This window comes from Rana temporaria, chromosome 4 (genome assembly GCF_905171775.1).
Source record: "Rana temporaria chromosome 4, aRanTem1.1, whole genome shotgun sequence".
Classification (NCBI taxonomy): Eukaryota; Metazoa; Chordata; class Amphibia; order Anura; family Ranidae; genus Rana; species Rana temporaria.
In genome coordinates this window covers 387,829,007-387,846,321 of record NC_053492.1, presented here as the reverse complement: position 1 = coordinate 387,846,321, position 17,315 = coordinate 387,829,007, and the positions used below count along the sequence as shown (strand labels likewise).

General features: G+C 38.5%; 1 protein-coding gene across 7 annotated transcripts in view; it reads left to right on the top strand.

The window, feature by feature from the left end:
* Positions 1-16,733, top strand: part of LOC120937689 (sodium/calcium exchanger 1) — a 641,159-nt gene extending 624,426 nt beyond the window's left edge. For all 7 annotated transcript variants that reach the window (XM_040351100.1, XM_040351102.1, XM_040351101.1 and 4 more), the window contains 2 exons: positions 30-305; positions 15,763-16,733. In XM_040351100.1, the coding sequence (XP_040207034.1) occupies positions 30-305; positions 15,763-16,139 (653 nt within the window). In that variant the 3' untranslated portion in view covers positions 16,140-16,733. The remainder of the gene's footprint in view (positions 1-29; positions 306-15,762) is intronic.
* The last annotated feature ends 582 nt before the right edge of the window (positions 16,734-17,315 follow it).

Here is a 17,315-nt window from a genome sequence, read left to right as displayed (position 1 = left end):
ATGATTATAGTCATTATTATTTTTCACAGGGGAAGATGATGACGATGATGAATGTGGAGAAGAAAAACTGCCATCCTGCTTTGACTATGTGATGCATTTTCTAACTGTGTTCTGGAAAGTTCTCTTTGCCTTTGTCCCACCGACAGAGTACTGGAATGGATGGGCCTGTTTCATTGTGTCCATTTCAATGATTGGCCTCCTGACAGCTTTCATTGGAGATTTAGCTTCTCATTTTGGATGTACAATTGGCTTGAAGGATTCTGTTACTGCTGTCGTGTTTGTTGCCTTGGGAACATCTGTACCTGGTAAGTAGTTTGAGTTTACTGTGGAGGAATCTCAGTGTGAAATGTTGTAATCTCGCAAGGACACTTCATACGTTTCATGTCTTTAAAAAGATAATGCCAATTAGATGAATTAAAGTACAGTATAAAGTCCTCAAAAAAGCCATTAGCCTTGATTTGTATTACAAGGACATGAGTTCATAAACATATTAACACATTTATATATTTATTATCAAAGCAGTACTAAAGTCTCATTTTCAAAAACTGTGAGCAAGTAAGAAATGTCTCTTCTGCAATAAAATAAACCTACCTGCCTGCTCATAGTCTTCCCTAGTATGTACACTGAGCTTGGCGAACACAGCTCAGTTTACACTCCATCACAAATCCTTGTAGTAGAAAGAATCAGCACAAATAGGCCCCTAGGTAGTTCAATTGGCAGAAGCGCCATTATTCAAAGGATAGGCACGAGTCGTCTGCATTAGTAAAACATCCAATTGTTTTACTTCACCAAAGTTTCATTACTTTAAATTGCCACTTATCAGCTCAAGGTGATAACATTGGGATAGATCGTGTGCCAGTGATGTCATGTAGGTGGATCACAGAGCCTGTGTACCTGGATGACTGAGCTCCCGCGCATGAGCAGGAATGAAGTCATCTGCGCTGACCAATGAAGATGGCTGCAGCTCAGCACCTAGAATATGCTGGGTAGAAGATGCCAAATTGCCAATGCCAGTGGGGAATGTTGCACCGTTAAAGGAGAGGTAAGTATTGTGGGTTTTAGTTCCTCTTTAAGTATATGTAAAACTTTTTTTGGTTGTTTTAGTTAGAGTGGGGAATGTTAAAAACCTCTGATCAATCCTCTTCCTCATTGGAAGATTTCCTCAAGGAGGCCACAGATAGCAATAAAAACTCACAGGGGTTCTAACCTCTACTCACTGGTGTGGAGTCAAAGATGATTAACATTAACTTTTATTTTGTTCAGATGGCATCTGCAGCTAAAGCTTTTTAGTTTTTACTTTACAGGTATTAGCAATTACAATAGATATATTTAGTACTGATTTTTATTAAAACTAAAGCCCTGTACACACGATTGGTTCATCTGATGAAAACGGACCGATGGACCGTTTTCATCGGACGAACCGATCGTGTGTGGGCGCCATAGTTTTTTTTTTTTTATACTTAGGTGAAAAAAAATAGAACCTGTTTTAAATTTTTCTTATGGTTAAAAAAGATTGAAAAAACGGATCGTCTGTAGGGAAATCCATCGGTCAAAAATCCACGCATGCTCAGAATCAAGTCGACGCATGCTTGGAAGCATTGAACTTCATTTTTCTCAGCACGTCGTAGTGTTTTACGTTACCACGTTGGACACGATCGGATTTTTAACTGATGGTGTGTAGGCAAGACTGATGAATGTCAGCTTCATCAGATATCCGATGAAAAAATCCATCGGATTAGATTCCATCAGATATCCAATCGTGTGTACAGGGCTTTAGTGTTTTAGTGAGTTTCTTAGTGAATGTAATCAATCAACATACTATATCCTGCCCCCATAGTGTTTAGCAATAGGAGGACCTGGGAGAAGAAGGGAGAGAGTGGAGTGTCATTTACCAATGCATATAAGCCCACGTGTGTGACTTTATAGTTATGTGGGCTGCACAGAGAAAAGAGGAAATGAAAGGCTTAGAAGGGAATTGATATTTGTGTATGATCAGTAGAGGCCACGATCTTGGCTACACAATCTCAGGCTGCAGAGGGGACGCAGAGAATATGGAGGGGACAGCTGAAGGCAGGATCACCCAGGTATATTTCACTCTACACAAAACAAATGTTTTAGTGGTTTTGTGAGTATAAACGCTCTGTTATATAGCATGTAGTGAAAGTTTTTCATAATCTGGATTTAATTACATTTTAATATAGACCATTTGCCTCAATGTAAGATTTCAAAAGCATGTATACTCTAATGACTCTTCAGTAGTTATACAAACCAACCTGCACATAGACACTATGGCTTGTTTTTAGTGGAGGGCAGTTAGCCAGGTAGTATTTGTACAGTGGGAAAAAAATCATGCAAACACTTAAAACAGTTAAAAATACCTGCACATAGCATCTCTAGTAAGCATTTTGCCAAGGAATACAGTAATGCAAAGCAAGAAGATTGAGAACTTTGCAACCATGCTATCTTGTGATGCAACATTTATTGTTCTTTTAAAATCTGGAACCATGAGCTCTTGCATTATTTAATTAAGCTGATCCACCCAATAAGGGGGGAAGACAAAGAATGGGTCACAACAAATTTTAAACTCTGCTGTACAGCATGTTGTGAGTGATTGGTAAGGCCCACTGTGGACTTACTGATAACAAAGATACCTGTGGACCTGCCAATAACTTACGGTGCCTTATGCTATTGTTTGAGAGATGTGACTAGTTTCCTTAAAGAATGTAACAAAGTAGAAAGAGTATGTATGGTATGGAGCTAATCTAATATCTAATATGTATTTGGAGAAGATAAATAACTCATGGATAAATCCCCTGAGTTAGCAGGTTTCCATATCCATTATACATGTCAAATCGCCAGCTTGAACTTTAAGGCTTTTGTTTTTTAAAATAAGTCAAAGGAAAAATATTTTAGTATCCAAGCACATAAAGCACACATCTGCTTTTATCATCAACTCCATCTTGGACAGGAGACTGATTTTCCCATCCGCTAAATTATTCACAATACTGATTTAACATTATAAACATCTTAATAGACTTCTAGTTGCAATGTTCCACTTGCCAGCCAGTACCTAGGGCCTGAGGAGTTTACAGCTACGTATATATGTAAAGGGAAATTTTTCTTTAAAAAAGTGAAATCGCAATATTCAGTCTGGGACATTCTGTATACTGTGTGTGTACTTAACTTTCTCAAAAATCTTATTGTCTGCTAGTGTGACTGTCTCACTGCTTTTTCTAGAAGTCTGCACTGGGATAAAGTCAAATTACAAGCACCCCTTGCTGCCAAATGTATTTATTTATTTTATATTTCAAGCCTCATACACAACCGGGGGAATGCAGACACTACAGCTTTCCTAATTACAACACTGAGATTGCACAGTTGCTATAATAAAGGCAGAGCTTCCACATAGAAATCAGCATAAGAAAGTAGGCATAGTAAGGCAAACAGCAGTGTCTTTAAAACAGAAAAAGTTTGTTAAACTCATTACAATCTGATTAGTTCACCCAAGCGTTTTGCTTCTTGCTCAACTGCCTGTGGCAATGCAGAAATGTGGCCCTTCCTACCTACCATAATACCAACCTGGCTGTACCATGACAATATGGGGTTGATGAACTAAAACTGAAAATGGCCAAATCTGGTGCAAATCTCAGCTTGAATAAATATAAATATCCTGCATTAGAACTCCTTGGCATTAAAAATGTATTTTTTTTTTTAATCCATTAAACCATAACAATTAATCAATTTCTAAAAAATTGCGCATTTCAGCCTCCTACAGTACATAGACCTTAGTCATAATAATCTTATAACTAAGGCCTATGTATGAGGCTGAAACACGTACATTTTTAGGAATTGATCCCTTTTTATGGTTTTATGGATTAACTAAATATATCAATTGTAATGCCAAAACATCCTGGTGCCACATTTTTACTCTCTTCATACAATTTTGGACATTCAGTACTACATGAGTCTGGGCACAGATGTCTTGCTCTTATCCTGTCTATCCTTGTGGGATTTTGGGGTTGTAGCATTTCCTTTGTTGCTCTAAACAAGCTAACAGATAATTTTTGTCAACCCTTAATTGAATATGCGGAAGTGGGCCAAGGGGCAGAGTGAAACACGTTGGGGGCATGACCTAGTTGAAGTCAGTGCTGAGGCTGCCATTCATCACATGATCTGCTTCATGATGTGTGGCTTATGGATCTTTTCCTTTGACATTGCTGGAGCTTGGAGTTAGGGTAAGCTCCCTGTCTCTGCCTGCACTCACAGCAGTCTAGTTGGACTTTACCTCTCTACCTGAATGGCACCTACATTTTGTCTTTTGGATCACAGCTGATTGGATGCCCTGCACAGCTTCACTCTCCAGTTTTAGTAAATTAACCCCCTTGCCAGTCATTAAAATTAATACGTTTTTTGCTCCACAGATTTTAGGGGAATTGAATAACCCCTTCAAAATTGGATGCATATGTGTCTGCTTTACCAAACCTGAATATAGGGAGACCAATATAAAATATTACAGTAGATTCAGTGCTTTAGACAGCTCACTGAATTGCTTTACGTAAAACTTTTTTTAAAGAAAGTTTGTTTTTACTGTGCATAGGGTAAAAACAAATATATACGCAGTGGTTACCTTCAGTGATAACCATATGTTAAATTTATAGTAGATAGAGACATAAAGGCATAATAAAATGAAATGCTGCCTTCTGCTTCTCAATCATCCCTATTGGGGAACCCTGAAACTAATGGGACAGGAAGGGTCGGGCTGAATGTGGCTTTTGCAAGAAAGGGTGAAATTGATTTGTATATAACCTTAGTTGCCTTTATGTTTTTTATATTAACTTTGGAATAGGATTTTATCTGAATGAAGCCTCCCCTTATACAGTTGTTATAAATTTCCCAGATTTATTTTTTTGTTGTTTTAGGCAGTGATGCTCTAATTCGAATGGGGATGGGAACTGCTGAGACAATATGAGAGTTTGTTTAATGTTGTTGGAAGGAGTTGTTACATTTATATAGATTTTCAAAAGATTAACCCCTATATATACACAATATAAATAGTTAAGGAGTATGACGCATTAGGCCTCGTACACATGATAGGTTAAACAGAGGACAGCGGTCTGATGGACCGTTTTCATCGGTCAAAACCGATCGTGTGTGCTCCATAGGTTATTTAACCATCGGTTAAAAAAAGCCAACTTGCTTTAAATTTAACCTATGGATTCCTAACCGATAGGTCAAAACCGATCGTTAGTAGGCACGACCATCGGTTAAAAATCCACGCATGCTCAGAATCAAGTCGACGCATGCTTGGAAGCATTGAACTTCGTTTTTTTCAGCACGTCATTGTGTTTTACGTCACCGCGTTCTGACACGATCAGTTTTTTAACTGATGGTGTGTAGGCACGACGGACCATCATTCAGCTTCATCGGTTAACCTATGACAACGGTCCTTCAGACCGTTCTCATCAGATGGACTGATCGTGTGTACGAGGCTTTAATGTCGAATTTAATTTTGTATTTCCCTTTTTCTGTATCCTATTGTGATGGAAAAATGTATAAAAAATTTATTGAAAAAACATTGAAAAACCTGTACCAAATAAAAAAAACGTATATTTTAATCTAAACGTGTATTTAAAACTTTGGAAATGACTACATCTGTTATCAGCCTAGAACATACAAAATAAACACATTAACTTATTTGAACACACGTTGTGACTGGCAGATCCTTATTGGAATAATCCCTGCCATAAGTAAGTAACCCATCAATCAAGAAAAGCCAAGAAAGCAGACTAGATTTACAGAATGACTTGTCAATGCTCAACAAGCTATCGTTATCCGCCTTCAATGTAAAATCACATTCTTACATTTGGTCACATTTCTATTAACTTGATATTGGTTGTTTTAAACTTCCCCAAGCAGAGACAAAGTCATGTGAAGGTTATATGGATGAATGCTTCCATGTCTCCTTGTATTATAACACACTTTATCATTAGGACAGGTGAAGCACATCCCATCTTCTCTGTCATTTTTGTCTTTTTTCATCCACCTGAACGTATTAGTGCTGTTAGTTTTATTCTTTTTCAGTATATTTTCTTACACTAGAATAAGGTCTTATGTTTTATGCAATATAATTGCCTCGGTAATGCAGGAAGAGGTAGAGATGTCAAGCCTGTTATGCAAATCACTTTTGACTTTTGCATGTTGTGTGTATTGTTCATAGATGGGAGAAAAGCAGTAAAATTGCCAGTATGGTCTTGCTGTTTGAAAATTTACATTTTGAATTTCTTGCACCATTGAACTTAGTATTCAATATATGCAAATAAAGAGGGCCATAATAAAGCAGAGCACAGATAACTCAGTGCCAATTTTGTTCTATTCCATTGTTACTTATAATATTTTAAAGTCATAAAGTTATGAAAAGAGGTACAACTATGCAAAATGTTAAGGTATTGTAACCCTGTAGTTTTATTTTGTTATTGTGTATCAACCTTTTCATCCAAAAATAGATTTTTTTAATAAGAAGAACTTGTTTATTAGAATTCCCATTTAACTGCAAAAATGCTCAGGGTGAGAAACTCTATCTCTATAATGGGCTGGACATAGAATAGTTATGCCATCTTTGGCAAGAGGCACTCACAACATAAATGGTGTAACTAAACAGCAAGATGTACAGTGAGTTTGAAATAGGCTTTAGGTAAACTTAAAGTAGTGAATTATAATTTTTTATTTGAGGTACTCATATAGCTCCTACAATGTATGTAGTGTTTTACATATATATATAGATATATATCTATATATATAGATATATATCTATATATATATATATATATATATATATATATATATATGTTTTTTTCCATTTTAGCTTTTCTGGAAGCCATGAACCATACATTTGACTTAGAGGCCAGGGAGTGATGTGAATATATATATATATATATATATATATATATATATATATATATATATATATTCACATAACTCCATGGCCCAAAGGAGCTTACCATCTAAGGTTCCTAACTCAAATTCATACATACACAAACTAGGGCCAATTTAAGCAGGAGCTAATAATTAAACCACCAGCATGTCTTTGGAGTGTGGGTGGAAATCTATACAGGCATAGAGAGAACATCCAAGCTTGATTCAGGTAGTGTTGTGGATGGGATTCAAACTGACAACTATATTGCTGCTAGGCAGGGGTGCCAACAACTAAGCTACTGTGTTTCCCAGCTCTGAATTAGAGATTTTTGGTTCATGGCATCAAGAAAAGATAAAATGGAAAAAACACAGCACACTGGCAAAGTATAAAAAACCTTTAATATCACAGCTTCAATAAGAAATACACTCACATTAAAAATACTTTATTAGTTTATATGACTGCTGGAGTTTTTACCTGTGAGGGTTTATTTCATTGTATCACTGCCTAGCGAACCAAGTGTCCTATGATCAGGTGGCATTCTCCCTGGAGCCGTTAGACACTCCAAATTCTCTTTGCTATCAGCATAGTGCTAGGTTGCGTAAGGAACTGTTTACACAGTAGACACCATTCTAATTTTGAGTATTTTAGTGATTGATGAGATATATACAGTACATATATATATATATATATATATTTATACTTTTAGATTTTGTAAGATACCTGCTTAAGAAAAATACACAGCTAATGTTGAATCCTGTGGCTTAAAGTGGTTCTAATAAGGAGCGTCCATGTGTGAATGGACACACAGAGTGCAGCTAGGGTGCAAGCCTGCTCTAATGCCTTCATAGCAAGGGGCTTGCTATTGGTGGCTCTAGAGCAGGCTTGCACCCTAGCTCCACTTTGTGTGTCCATTCACAAATGGACACACAGAGTGCAACTAGGGTGCAAGCCTGCTCTAGTGCCTCAATAGCAAGGGGCTTGCTATTGGTGGCACTCAGCAGGGGGGAGGAGCCAGGATGGGGGAAGGGAAGGGGACCCAAAAAGAAGAGGATCGGGGCTGCTGTGTGCAAAACCATTGCACAGAGCAGCTAAGTATAACATATTTGTTATTTTTTTTAAAGCTACATTCCTACAGAATCTCTTTAGGTCTTAATGGGATATGTAAAAGTAACAGGTACATGGGTGTGGCCAACAGATAGATAGATAGATAGATAGATAGATAGATAGATAGATAGATAGATAGATAGATAGATAGATAGATAGATAGATAGATAGAGAGGGAAAATCACCCGGCGCAAGCCCGCCTAATTCAAATTAGTCGGGTAGGGGGCGTGGAGCATTTAAATTAAGCACGTTCCCGCGCCGAACGTACTGCGCATGCGCTGTCCGGAAAATATCCCAGGGTGCATCGCTCCAAATGACGTCGCAAGGACGTCATTGGTTTCAACATGAACGTAAATGCCGTTCAGCCCCATTCACGGACGACGTACGCAAACGACGTAATTTTTTTAATTTCCACGCGGGAACGACGGCCATACTTAACATTGGTTGCCCCTCATATAGCAGGGTCAACTTTACGCCGCGCAAACCTAACGTAAATGTCGTAACTTCACTGCGTCGACCGCGCGTATGTTCGGGAATTCGCGTATCTAGCTAATTTGCATACTCGATGGGGAAAACGACGGAGGCGACACCTAGCGGCAAAAAATAAAATTGCATTTAAGATCCGACAATGTAAGAGCCTTACGCCTGTCGGATCTAATGGATATCTATGCGTAACTGATTCTAAGAATCAGTCGCATAGATACGACGGCCCAGATTAGGACTTACGACGGCGTACATGGCGTTGCGCCGTCGTAAGCCCTTTGAGAATCTGGGCCTGTATATGTATATGTCACACTTTGTAACTGTTTTCCTATGACCCAATATTTATTTTTACTGGAACCCAACAAATTTGGTAGTTTGTTTTAAAAATGGCAGCCACTGGTATGACCTAATAAATTGGTAGTTCAATTTAGAGGCAGCCAATAAATATCAATATCTGTGAGACATCTTTATAAGCAGCACTGCAAACATTAAAGTATTTTATAGACTAGCAAGCCATGAAAAGTACTTTAATGACATTTTAAAGCCAAAGCGCACAATCTGCTTGCATTTAAGCCGACTGGTTCCCCAATGAGTTAATTATCTTTCAAAGATAGCATGCAATATTGTACATCAGCAACTGCCGAACATTTTATAAAAGAAACTGGGCCAACACATTTAAATGGATATGACATTTGTGACTAAAGTTTACGAGATTAAGTCTAGAGTCTGCTGTCTGTAAGGTCTGTTGAAGTATGGCAAAGATATTTATCAGCTTGCCAGTTAAAACTCCCAATTTGTAAGGTCTGGGATTTAGAAGTAAATAGCACTGCTTATTCAACCCAGGCATCCAGAATTACGGCTACTTTTCTAAGATGTCAAAATATAGAACATTTATGTGGGCTTAAAGGAAATGAATGATCTCATAAGGCATGTTGTAAAATATGATACAACACATTAAACATGTGGTTCATTTTTTATTATTATCAATTATATTATGACTTATGATGTAGCTTCCAAATCCAGTTAAGGGAAAAATAAGCGTATTTTCTGTATGCAACTTGCAAAAAAAAAAATGTAAAAAGGGGGTTAAATCAACAGTGAGCATTATCATTATCATTAATCGTATGCTATTCAGTAACAATTATACAATTCTCTGATGAAATCAGTGGCTTTCTTATAATATTATATTCTGTTATACTTCATAAGCAGTATGTTTAATGATAATGATGGGGAGAAAGATCACAAACAAGGTAGTGTTAATTTACTTATCGTTGCAACATGCTCTGATTATGGTGTTTAGCATAGGCGTGCGCAGCCTAATGCATGAGGCCCCGTACACACCATAGAATCCATCCGCAGATAAATCCCAGCAAATGGGTTTCAGCGGATAGATCCTATGGTGTGTACACGCCAGCGGATCTGTTTCCGCGGATATTTCTCCCCTGGGATGGATTCCAGCAGATGGAATATTCGCTGACATGCAGAACATATCCATCTGCTGGAGTCCATCCCAACGGATGGATCCGCTCGTCTGTATAGACTCACCGGATCCATCCGTCCGAAGGGATCCCCCGCATGCGTCGTAATGATTCGACGCATGCGTGGAATTCCTTATATGACAGCGTCGCGCAAGTCGCCGCACCATAATCGTGGCGACGGCGCGACACGTCATCGCCAGAGGATTTCGGCGCGGATTTCAATGCGATGGTGTGTACACGCCATCGCATAGAAATCCGCGGAAATCCTCGAGAGGATTTATCCGTGGAAACGGTCCGCTGGACCGTATCCGCGGATAAATTCTATCGTGTGTATGGGGCCTTAGGGTGTGAACCTCAAAACAAACCTCAAACACACATGTGTCTGTGTGTGTATATATATATATACACACACACACACACTCTTATAAATACATGTATTAAAACATTTTTAATTAAATAAACATCAATGTAAACAAACATTGTTTTTTTAACTTATTAATTAAATAATCTTTTAACATAAACAAACCTTTTAAATAAATCGCTAGATCAAATAAGCAATTTTTACACAAACCGCACAGTAAGGGTCCTTTCACACGTGCGGACCGTTTTTTAGATCAGTTTTTTATCATCAGTTGATCAGTTTTTTATCATCAGTTGATCCGTTTTTCATCCGTTTTTCATCTGTTTTTCATCCGTTTTTTCATCCGTTTTTTTTTTGTTAGAACTTTATTTTTATTACATATTTTGATGAAAAACGGATATTAGCGGATCGGATGTTAAACGGATCGTCCGCTAACATCCGTTTTTCGCCCGTTCCGTTTTTTTGACGGAAGAAAAATAGGGTTTTCTTCCGTTCAAAAAAACGGAGCTTAACGGAGACGGATGTTAATGGACGTTAGCGGATGCTCATCCGCTAACGTACGCTATCCCATTGGAAAGCATTACAGTCCGTAAACGGACGTATGAAAAAACGGATGAACGGTCCGCACGTGTGAAAGGACCCTAAGTGGGATTTTTTTTTATAAGTGTCAGGTTTTAATATCCTGAATTGTATTTACTGCTATAAATAAACTTGTTATATACCTTCAGCAACAATTAGATCCCCCAGAACAAGACATCTCCCCAGCAACAATAGATCCCTCACGGCAACTATAGATTCACCAGCAACAATAGATCCCTCACGGCAACTATAGACACCTGCCCCCCCCCAAGCAACAATAGATCTCTCCAGATTTGGTCTGTGTGGGGAAGTTATACAGTCTACAATCTATGGCATACTGTATCTATATTACAATTGATCAGGATGCTGGTATGGCAGTGACTAGGAAGCTGGTATGGGGTATGGCAGTGACCAGGAAGCTGGTATGGGATATGGCAGTGACCAGGAAGCTGGTATGGGGTATGGCAGTGATCAGGACGCTGGTATGGGTTATGACGATGATCAGGATGCTCTGATTGGACATAGCAGTCACATGGTACAAGACCAGCGGTAATGGTATTCACTGTGTCCAAGCCACACACTGATCACAGGGCTTTCAGGTGAGCGCTCTGTGAGCCGTGCAGGAGCCCCCAATGTGGGCTGACGTACAGGTACGTTAACCCTCATTGGCACTGCTTCCTGTCCGCCATATATTGGGGCTGTGGGCATACAGGAAGTAGTTAATATACACTTAGGATTTTTTTATTTTATACCAATGACATGTAGTAGAGTTCATTTTGGCCTAAATTTTTTAAGAAAATAGATTTTATTGGGTAGGTTTTATAACAACAGTAGTAGTAGTAACAGTAGTACGTAGAAAATGTTTTTTTTTTACATTTTTCATTCTTTTTGTGTTTAGCAAAAAAAATAAAAATCTAGTGGGGCTCAAATACAACCAAAAGAAAGCTCTATTTGCATGAAAAAAAATATTTAAAATTAATTTGGGTAAAGTGTTACATGGCTGCGCAATTGTCAGTAGCGTAGTTGAATAGCAAAAAATTACCTGGTCATGAAGGGGGGAAATCTTCCAAATTTCGTGGTTAAGTTGCATTTTAAATGTAGTTTTTTAAAATTGTTCTTATAATAAAATAACATTATCCAGGGGCGTACCTAGAGCATTTGGCACCCGGGGCGGATCCCTGCACTTCTGGACCCTTTACATTACACTGCACCCTGCACCCCTTTACATTACACTGCACCCTGCACCTCTGGACCCCTTTACATTACACTTCACCCTGCACCTCTGGACCCCTTTACATTAAACTGCACCCTGCACCCCTTTACATTACACTGCACCCTGCACCTCTGGACCCCTTTACATTACACAGCACCCTGCACCCCTTTACATTATACAGCCCCTGCGCCTCTGGATCCCTTTACATTACACAGCCCCCACATCTCTGGACCCCTTTACATTACACAGTACCCTGCACCTCTAGACGCCTGTATGTTACACAGACACCCCCTTAACAGTTCTGGGCCCCTACATGTTACTCAGACCCCTCTACAGTGCAGACCCCCTCCCTACAATGCAAGCCCCCGCTACAGTGCAGGCCCATCTGCAGTGAAGACCCCTCTACAGTACAGACCCCCTCTACAGTTTTTTAAATGCCCATTTAAAAAAAATCCCTTGTGCATGATTAAAGATTCTGAATGAGCTTTGCAAAACAAACATGATCTTTTCAAAGTGAACAATAATGTGGACAAAATGCCCCCTTCTCTCCTGTTTGCCTTAGAGCAAAGTATGTGGCCTATTAAATTGCATATACAAAGTAAAACATATTCATTTATTTTGTTAATCTTTAATATTGGATGTGTGAAAGTATACTTTTATACACACAAACCTATGATGTTTAACATAATAAGTTAAAACCAGACACCACACACACCTGTTTTAATATATATATACATTTTCAACAACTCATTCTGAGCTCTCTGTGAGCCTTTGAAGCCATCATGCTCAATGTGCAATAATACTTCAGCTTTAAGTCTGAGGTCTGGCGTTCATCTGTTCCACCCCAACCTCTATCCCTCATTGCACATTGCACATTGCTTTTTTTCTAATGTCTGGCAAACTAACAAATTGGTGGCTCTGTATGTACATCGTTCCTGGTGTACTGACGGTGCTCACACAGTGTTGGGACCTGCAAGAAGACTGAATCTAGAGCAGGTGTTAAATTAGTATAAAAATGCATTACACTTTGACATTGGATAAAAGAGGAATGTAAAAAAAAAACTGTTTATTGGAAAAATATATGTCCTCTTTAACTCTTGATCTGTACCCTATAATGTATTTTCACCTGACTTTTAAACTAATCCCCAACACTAAATGATTTACTATAGGAATAATAATAAATAAACATTCTAAATGTTTCAGGTCCCTAAAATATTGTTGCTTATTTATCCCTCACATCCCATGCTATATTATATTTCTTCCCCAAGACCCCTCTCCTCCAAATGCTGGTACGTTAATTAGGGCAGAGATCAATGCTGATTATCCTTGTATTCTGAGATGAATTTGTAAGCACTTTTAAACTGTATAAAAATAAACATTTCCATTTCTAATTAAAGGGAGTTTGTTAATATGTTCCTTATATAAGTATAGGAATATTTAATACAAACTGCAAGGACTACGATAATAACTATAGAGGTTCACTATAATTTGTCCTGTTTTACCCTGATGGGTTGTAAAATAGAATCATTTGTAGAAGATGGATGCAGTTTAGAGCAGATAACTGGAAAATGTAGTGGATGGCAAGTGTATTAATTCAGGCGAAACAGCAGATGAGCCCATCATAAGTAGTGTTGCTCACGAATATTCGCATTTCGAATATTCGTTACGAATATGGCATATTCGAATATTCGCGAATAACTCGAATTTCGCGGCCAATATTCGCAATTCCGAATATTCGTATTTTTTCAAATTTATTTTTAAAACAGATCACATCCTATCGACGTCTAAAAGCATTGCTGGTATGATTAGAGACCCTGGGCCGAGTAGCTAAGCTGAGGCGATCCTTTTATGTTGCCGAATATTCGCAATCGCGAATATTCGATTTCCGAATATTCGCGAATACTTTCTCCGCCCTTCTTTTGCATCAGAGCCAATCAGAGTTGTCAAAATCTCGCAATCAATTTTGCATTCGCATTAGCGAAATTTCGATAAAATATCACCAATATTCGATTTCCGAATATTCGCAAATACTTTCTCCGCCCTTCTTTTGCATCAGAGCCAATCAGAGTTGTCAAAATCTCGCAATTAATTTCGCATTCGCATTAGCGAAATTTTGATAAAATATCACCAATATTCGATTTCCGAATATTCGCGAATACTTTCTCCGCCCTTCTTTTGCATCAGAGCCAATCAGAGTTCTCCTACCACAGTTGTGAAAATTTCGCAATCAATTTCGCATTTGCATTAGCGAAATTTCGCCAATTTTTTTATAAAATATCACGAATATTCGATTTTAGCGAATATTTCACGAATATTCGGCTATATATTCGTGATATATCGCGAAATCGAATATGGCGTATTCCGCTCAACACTAATCAGAAGTAAATACAAATTTTAGTCTGGATGTACTATGGAAAGCAGCATGAGTTTTGCAGTAAATGTGGAAATACAGTACAATTATACAATCAACTTTCTGGGTTAGCACCATGATAAGTATCAGAGAAGTATATTACTCTGTTTTAGCAGCACATAGTAAAAACACCCTGGCATACTGAAAACCACAAAAATGCATGTAAAAACTTACAGCATTGACATTATGTAAAATAGCATAATGAATACCATAAAGAGAAATGTATAATGGTTTTGTGTCAATTATTTATTTACTTATTGATTTTGTTCAGATTTGTTTAAACTAGTGTTTTATATACAGTATATTGTAATATTTATGTGTATTTTTATTTTTTTTTGTCCTACAAAAACATTTTAATAAAGGGTAAACCAATGATACAGGATTCATAGGGTATTAGGTTATTTCTAAGGACTGGGCACAGCAGAAGCCATTGTTGATATATATTTCATTCAGAGCCATCTGAAGAGAGGTAGAGGGAATAAGAGACATCACTGATCTAACTCATTCAGTTGTGTGTGTATTGTGAACCTCCTCAAATGCTTTACACAGCATCACTTAGACTGGGAGCAATGAAGGAGTGCACAGTGAACCAATCAGGGCCCTTCTGCTTTGCACAATTCTGTCTGTGAACATGCTAGTAGGAGGGGTGAGCACAGGTGTGCCACTTTTTCTTTGTCCAGTCACGGCCTAGAATAGTGTTGTTTAGCAATAGTATCTGAGAAACAGGTTTTGGCGGAGCAGAATTAGAAAACATTGGGCAGGTATTTCAATTGTAATATATGTTTTTCCTTTTTAGAACTGAAATAAAGGCAAACAGCTAACTGTTCACCTGTACTCTAGGTGTAAGGGCAACACAACAATAAATGTGTCTCAAACTGCCCTTGGATGGTGCCCCACGAGACAAAATTCTAACTTTGCCTTTTGATAGGAACAGTCCTGGGTACACAAGCTAACAGGTGTTAAAAAAATGTTTTGTTTTATTATAAAGGACCCATGGATAGAAGCATATACTTTACATATACATATACTTACTTTTTATGTTATGTTATGTTAATGTTGCCCAAGAAAACCACTTAGATTCTCCCTGTTAACCTTCTTATTTTCCACTGGAAACATGAAAAGGAGAGGATGAATGGCTACTAATGCGCCTAACAAATAAAATCCATTTGTTTTGTGTAATACACATGCATTACTTAATTAACTTTTTTTGTTTTTCTACAGATACTTTTGCAAGCAAAGTGGCAGCTATCCAGGATCAGTATGCTGATGCCTCCATAGGTAACGTCACTGGTAGCAACGCAGTAAATGTGTTCCTGGGAATCGGCGTAGCCTGGTCCATTGCTGCCATTTACCATGCAGCCCACGGACGGGCTTTTGAAGTTCAACCTGGCACACTGGCTTTCTCTGTCACCCTTTTCACCATATTTGCATTCGTAAGCGTTGGTGTCCTGCTCTACAGAAGGCGACCTGAAATTGGTGGTGAGCTAGGTGGGCCACGGACTGCCAAGCTTCTCACATCAGCCCTCTTTACCCTCCTGTGGCTCTTGTATATTTTCTTCTCATCTCTGGAAGCCTACTGCCACATACCAGGCTTCTAAACAAACACTCTGACATAGTAAATATATAAATATATATAAATATATGTAGAATGAACAGAGGAAATCAAAGACATTGCCATTTCCACTTACCTGCTGATGGAATGCAACGATAGGGGCATTTCCTTTATTGCGTAGAAGCAAGAATCTAAAGGTTTCTTACTCACGGGGCATCATGTTGAACCAGGCATGGATGCAGGGACATCTTTGCAAATGTACCTAAAACAGTGTACTATAAATGTTTGACTACTTTTATTTTTGAAATGACTAATCTGAATGCTACTTGGGCCTTTTTTGTTAAAATGTATAGATGCCGGAATTACTAGTAACTATTATTTTTTTGTTGTTGTTGCTGTTGTGAAGGAGAGGGTTGAGTGCCTGGTAGAAAAACAATTATCACCATCTAAAGTCCAAAACTTGAGGGTCCAGATGGCAAAATGGTCCAAGTAGGTTGTCAATGAGACAAGTATGGGGTTCAGAATTAAAAATAGTATTCCATTGTGTTCAGGGTAATTTACCCTGCCATGTCCTTTTAGTTTAATGTGTGGACAAGAAATAGTTAACTGAAAGCAGCCAAAAAAGCCTTCTCCTCTCCAACTAATTGTTTGCATTGTAATTAGCATGTGTTCCTCACCATTCTAAATCACCAGACTACACGGAGGCCCTGTACACACGACCAGTTTCCTCGGCAGAATTCAGCTTCCGACCGAGTTTCTGGCTGAATTCTGCCGAGAAACCCGGCCGTGTGTACACTTTCGGCCGAGGAAGCCGACGAGGAGCTTGACGAGGAAATAGAGAACATGTTCTCTATTTCCTCATTGTTCTATGGGAGCTCTCGGCCCGCCGAGCTCCTCGGCGGCTTCAGGGCTGAACTGGCCGAGGAACTCGATGTGTTTGGCACGTCGAGTTCCTCGGCCGTGTGTACGGGGCCTCAGTCTCTCCAGTTTGTACTTTCCGATATAACATCTTCACCATATGATACAAGAAGCACTATTCTGGTCAAACCAAAATGTTAGTCTTTGCTTTCATTTAGGCTTTTTCCAGAATAATCTGTGCTGGAGTCTCCTGGGCACCTTTCACCCATAACCATTGTCATGTTTTGGAATGTTCTGTGCTAAATGTACTGTTGTGCATGGGTGAAAAGTATTTGTGTATGCATTAGCCTAGTAATAACCCTTT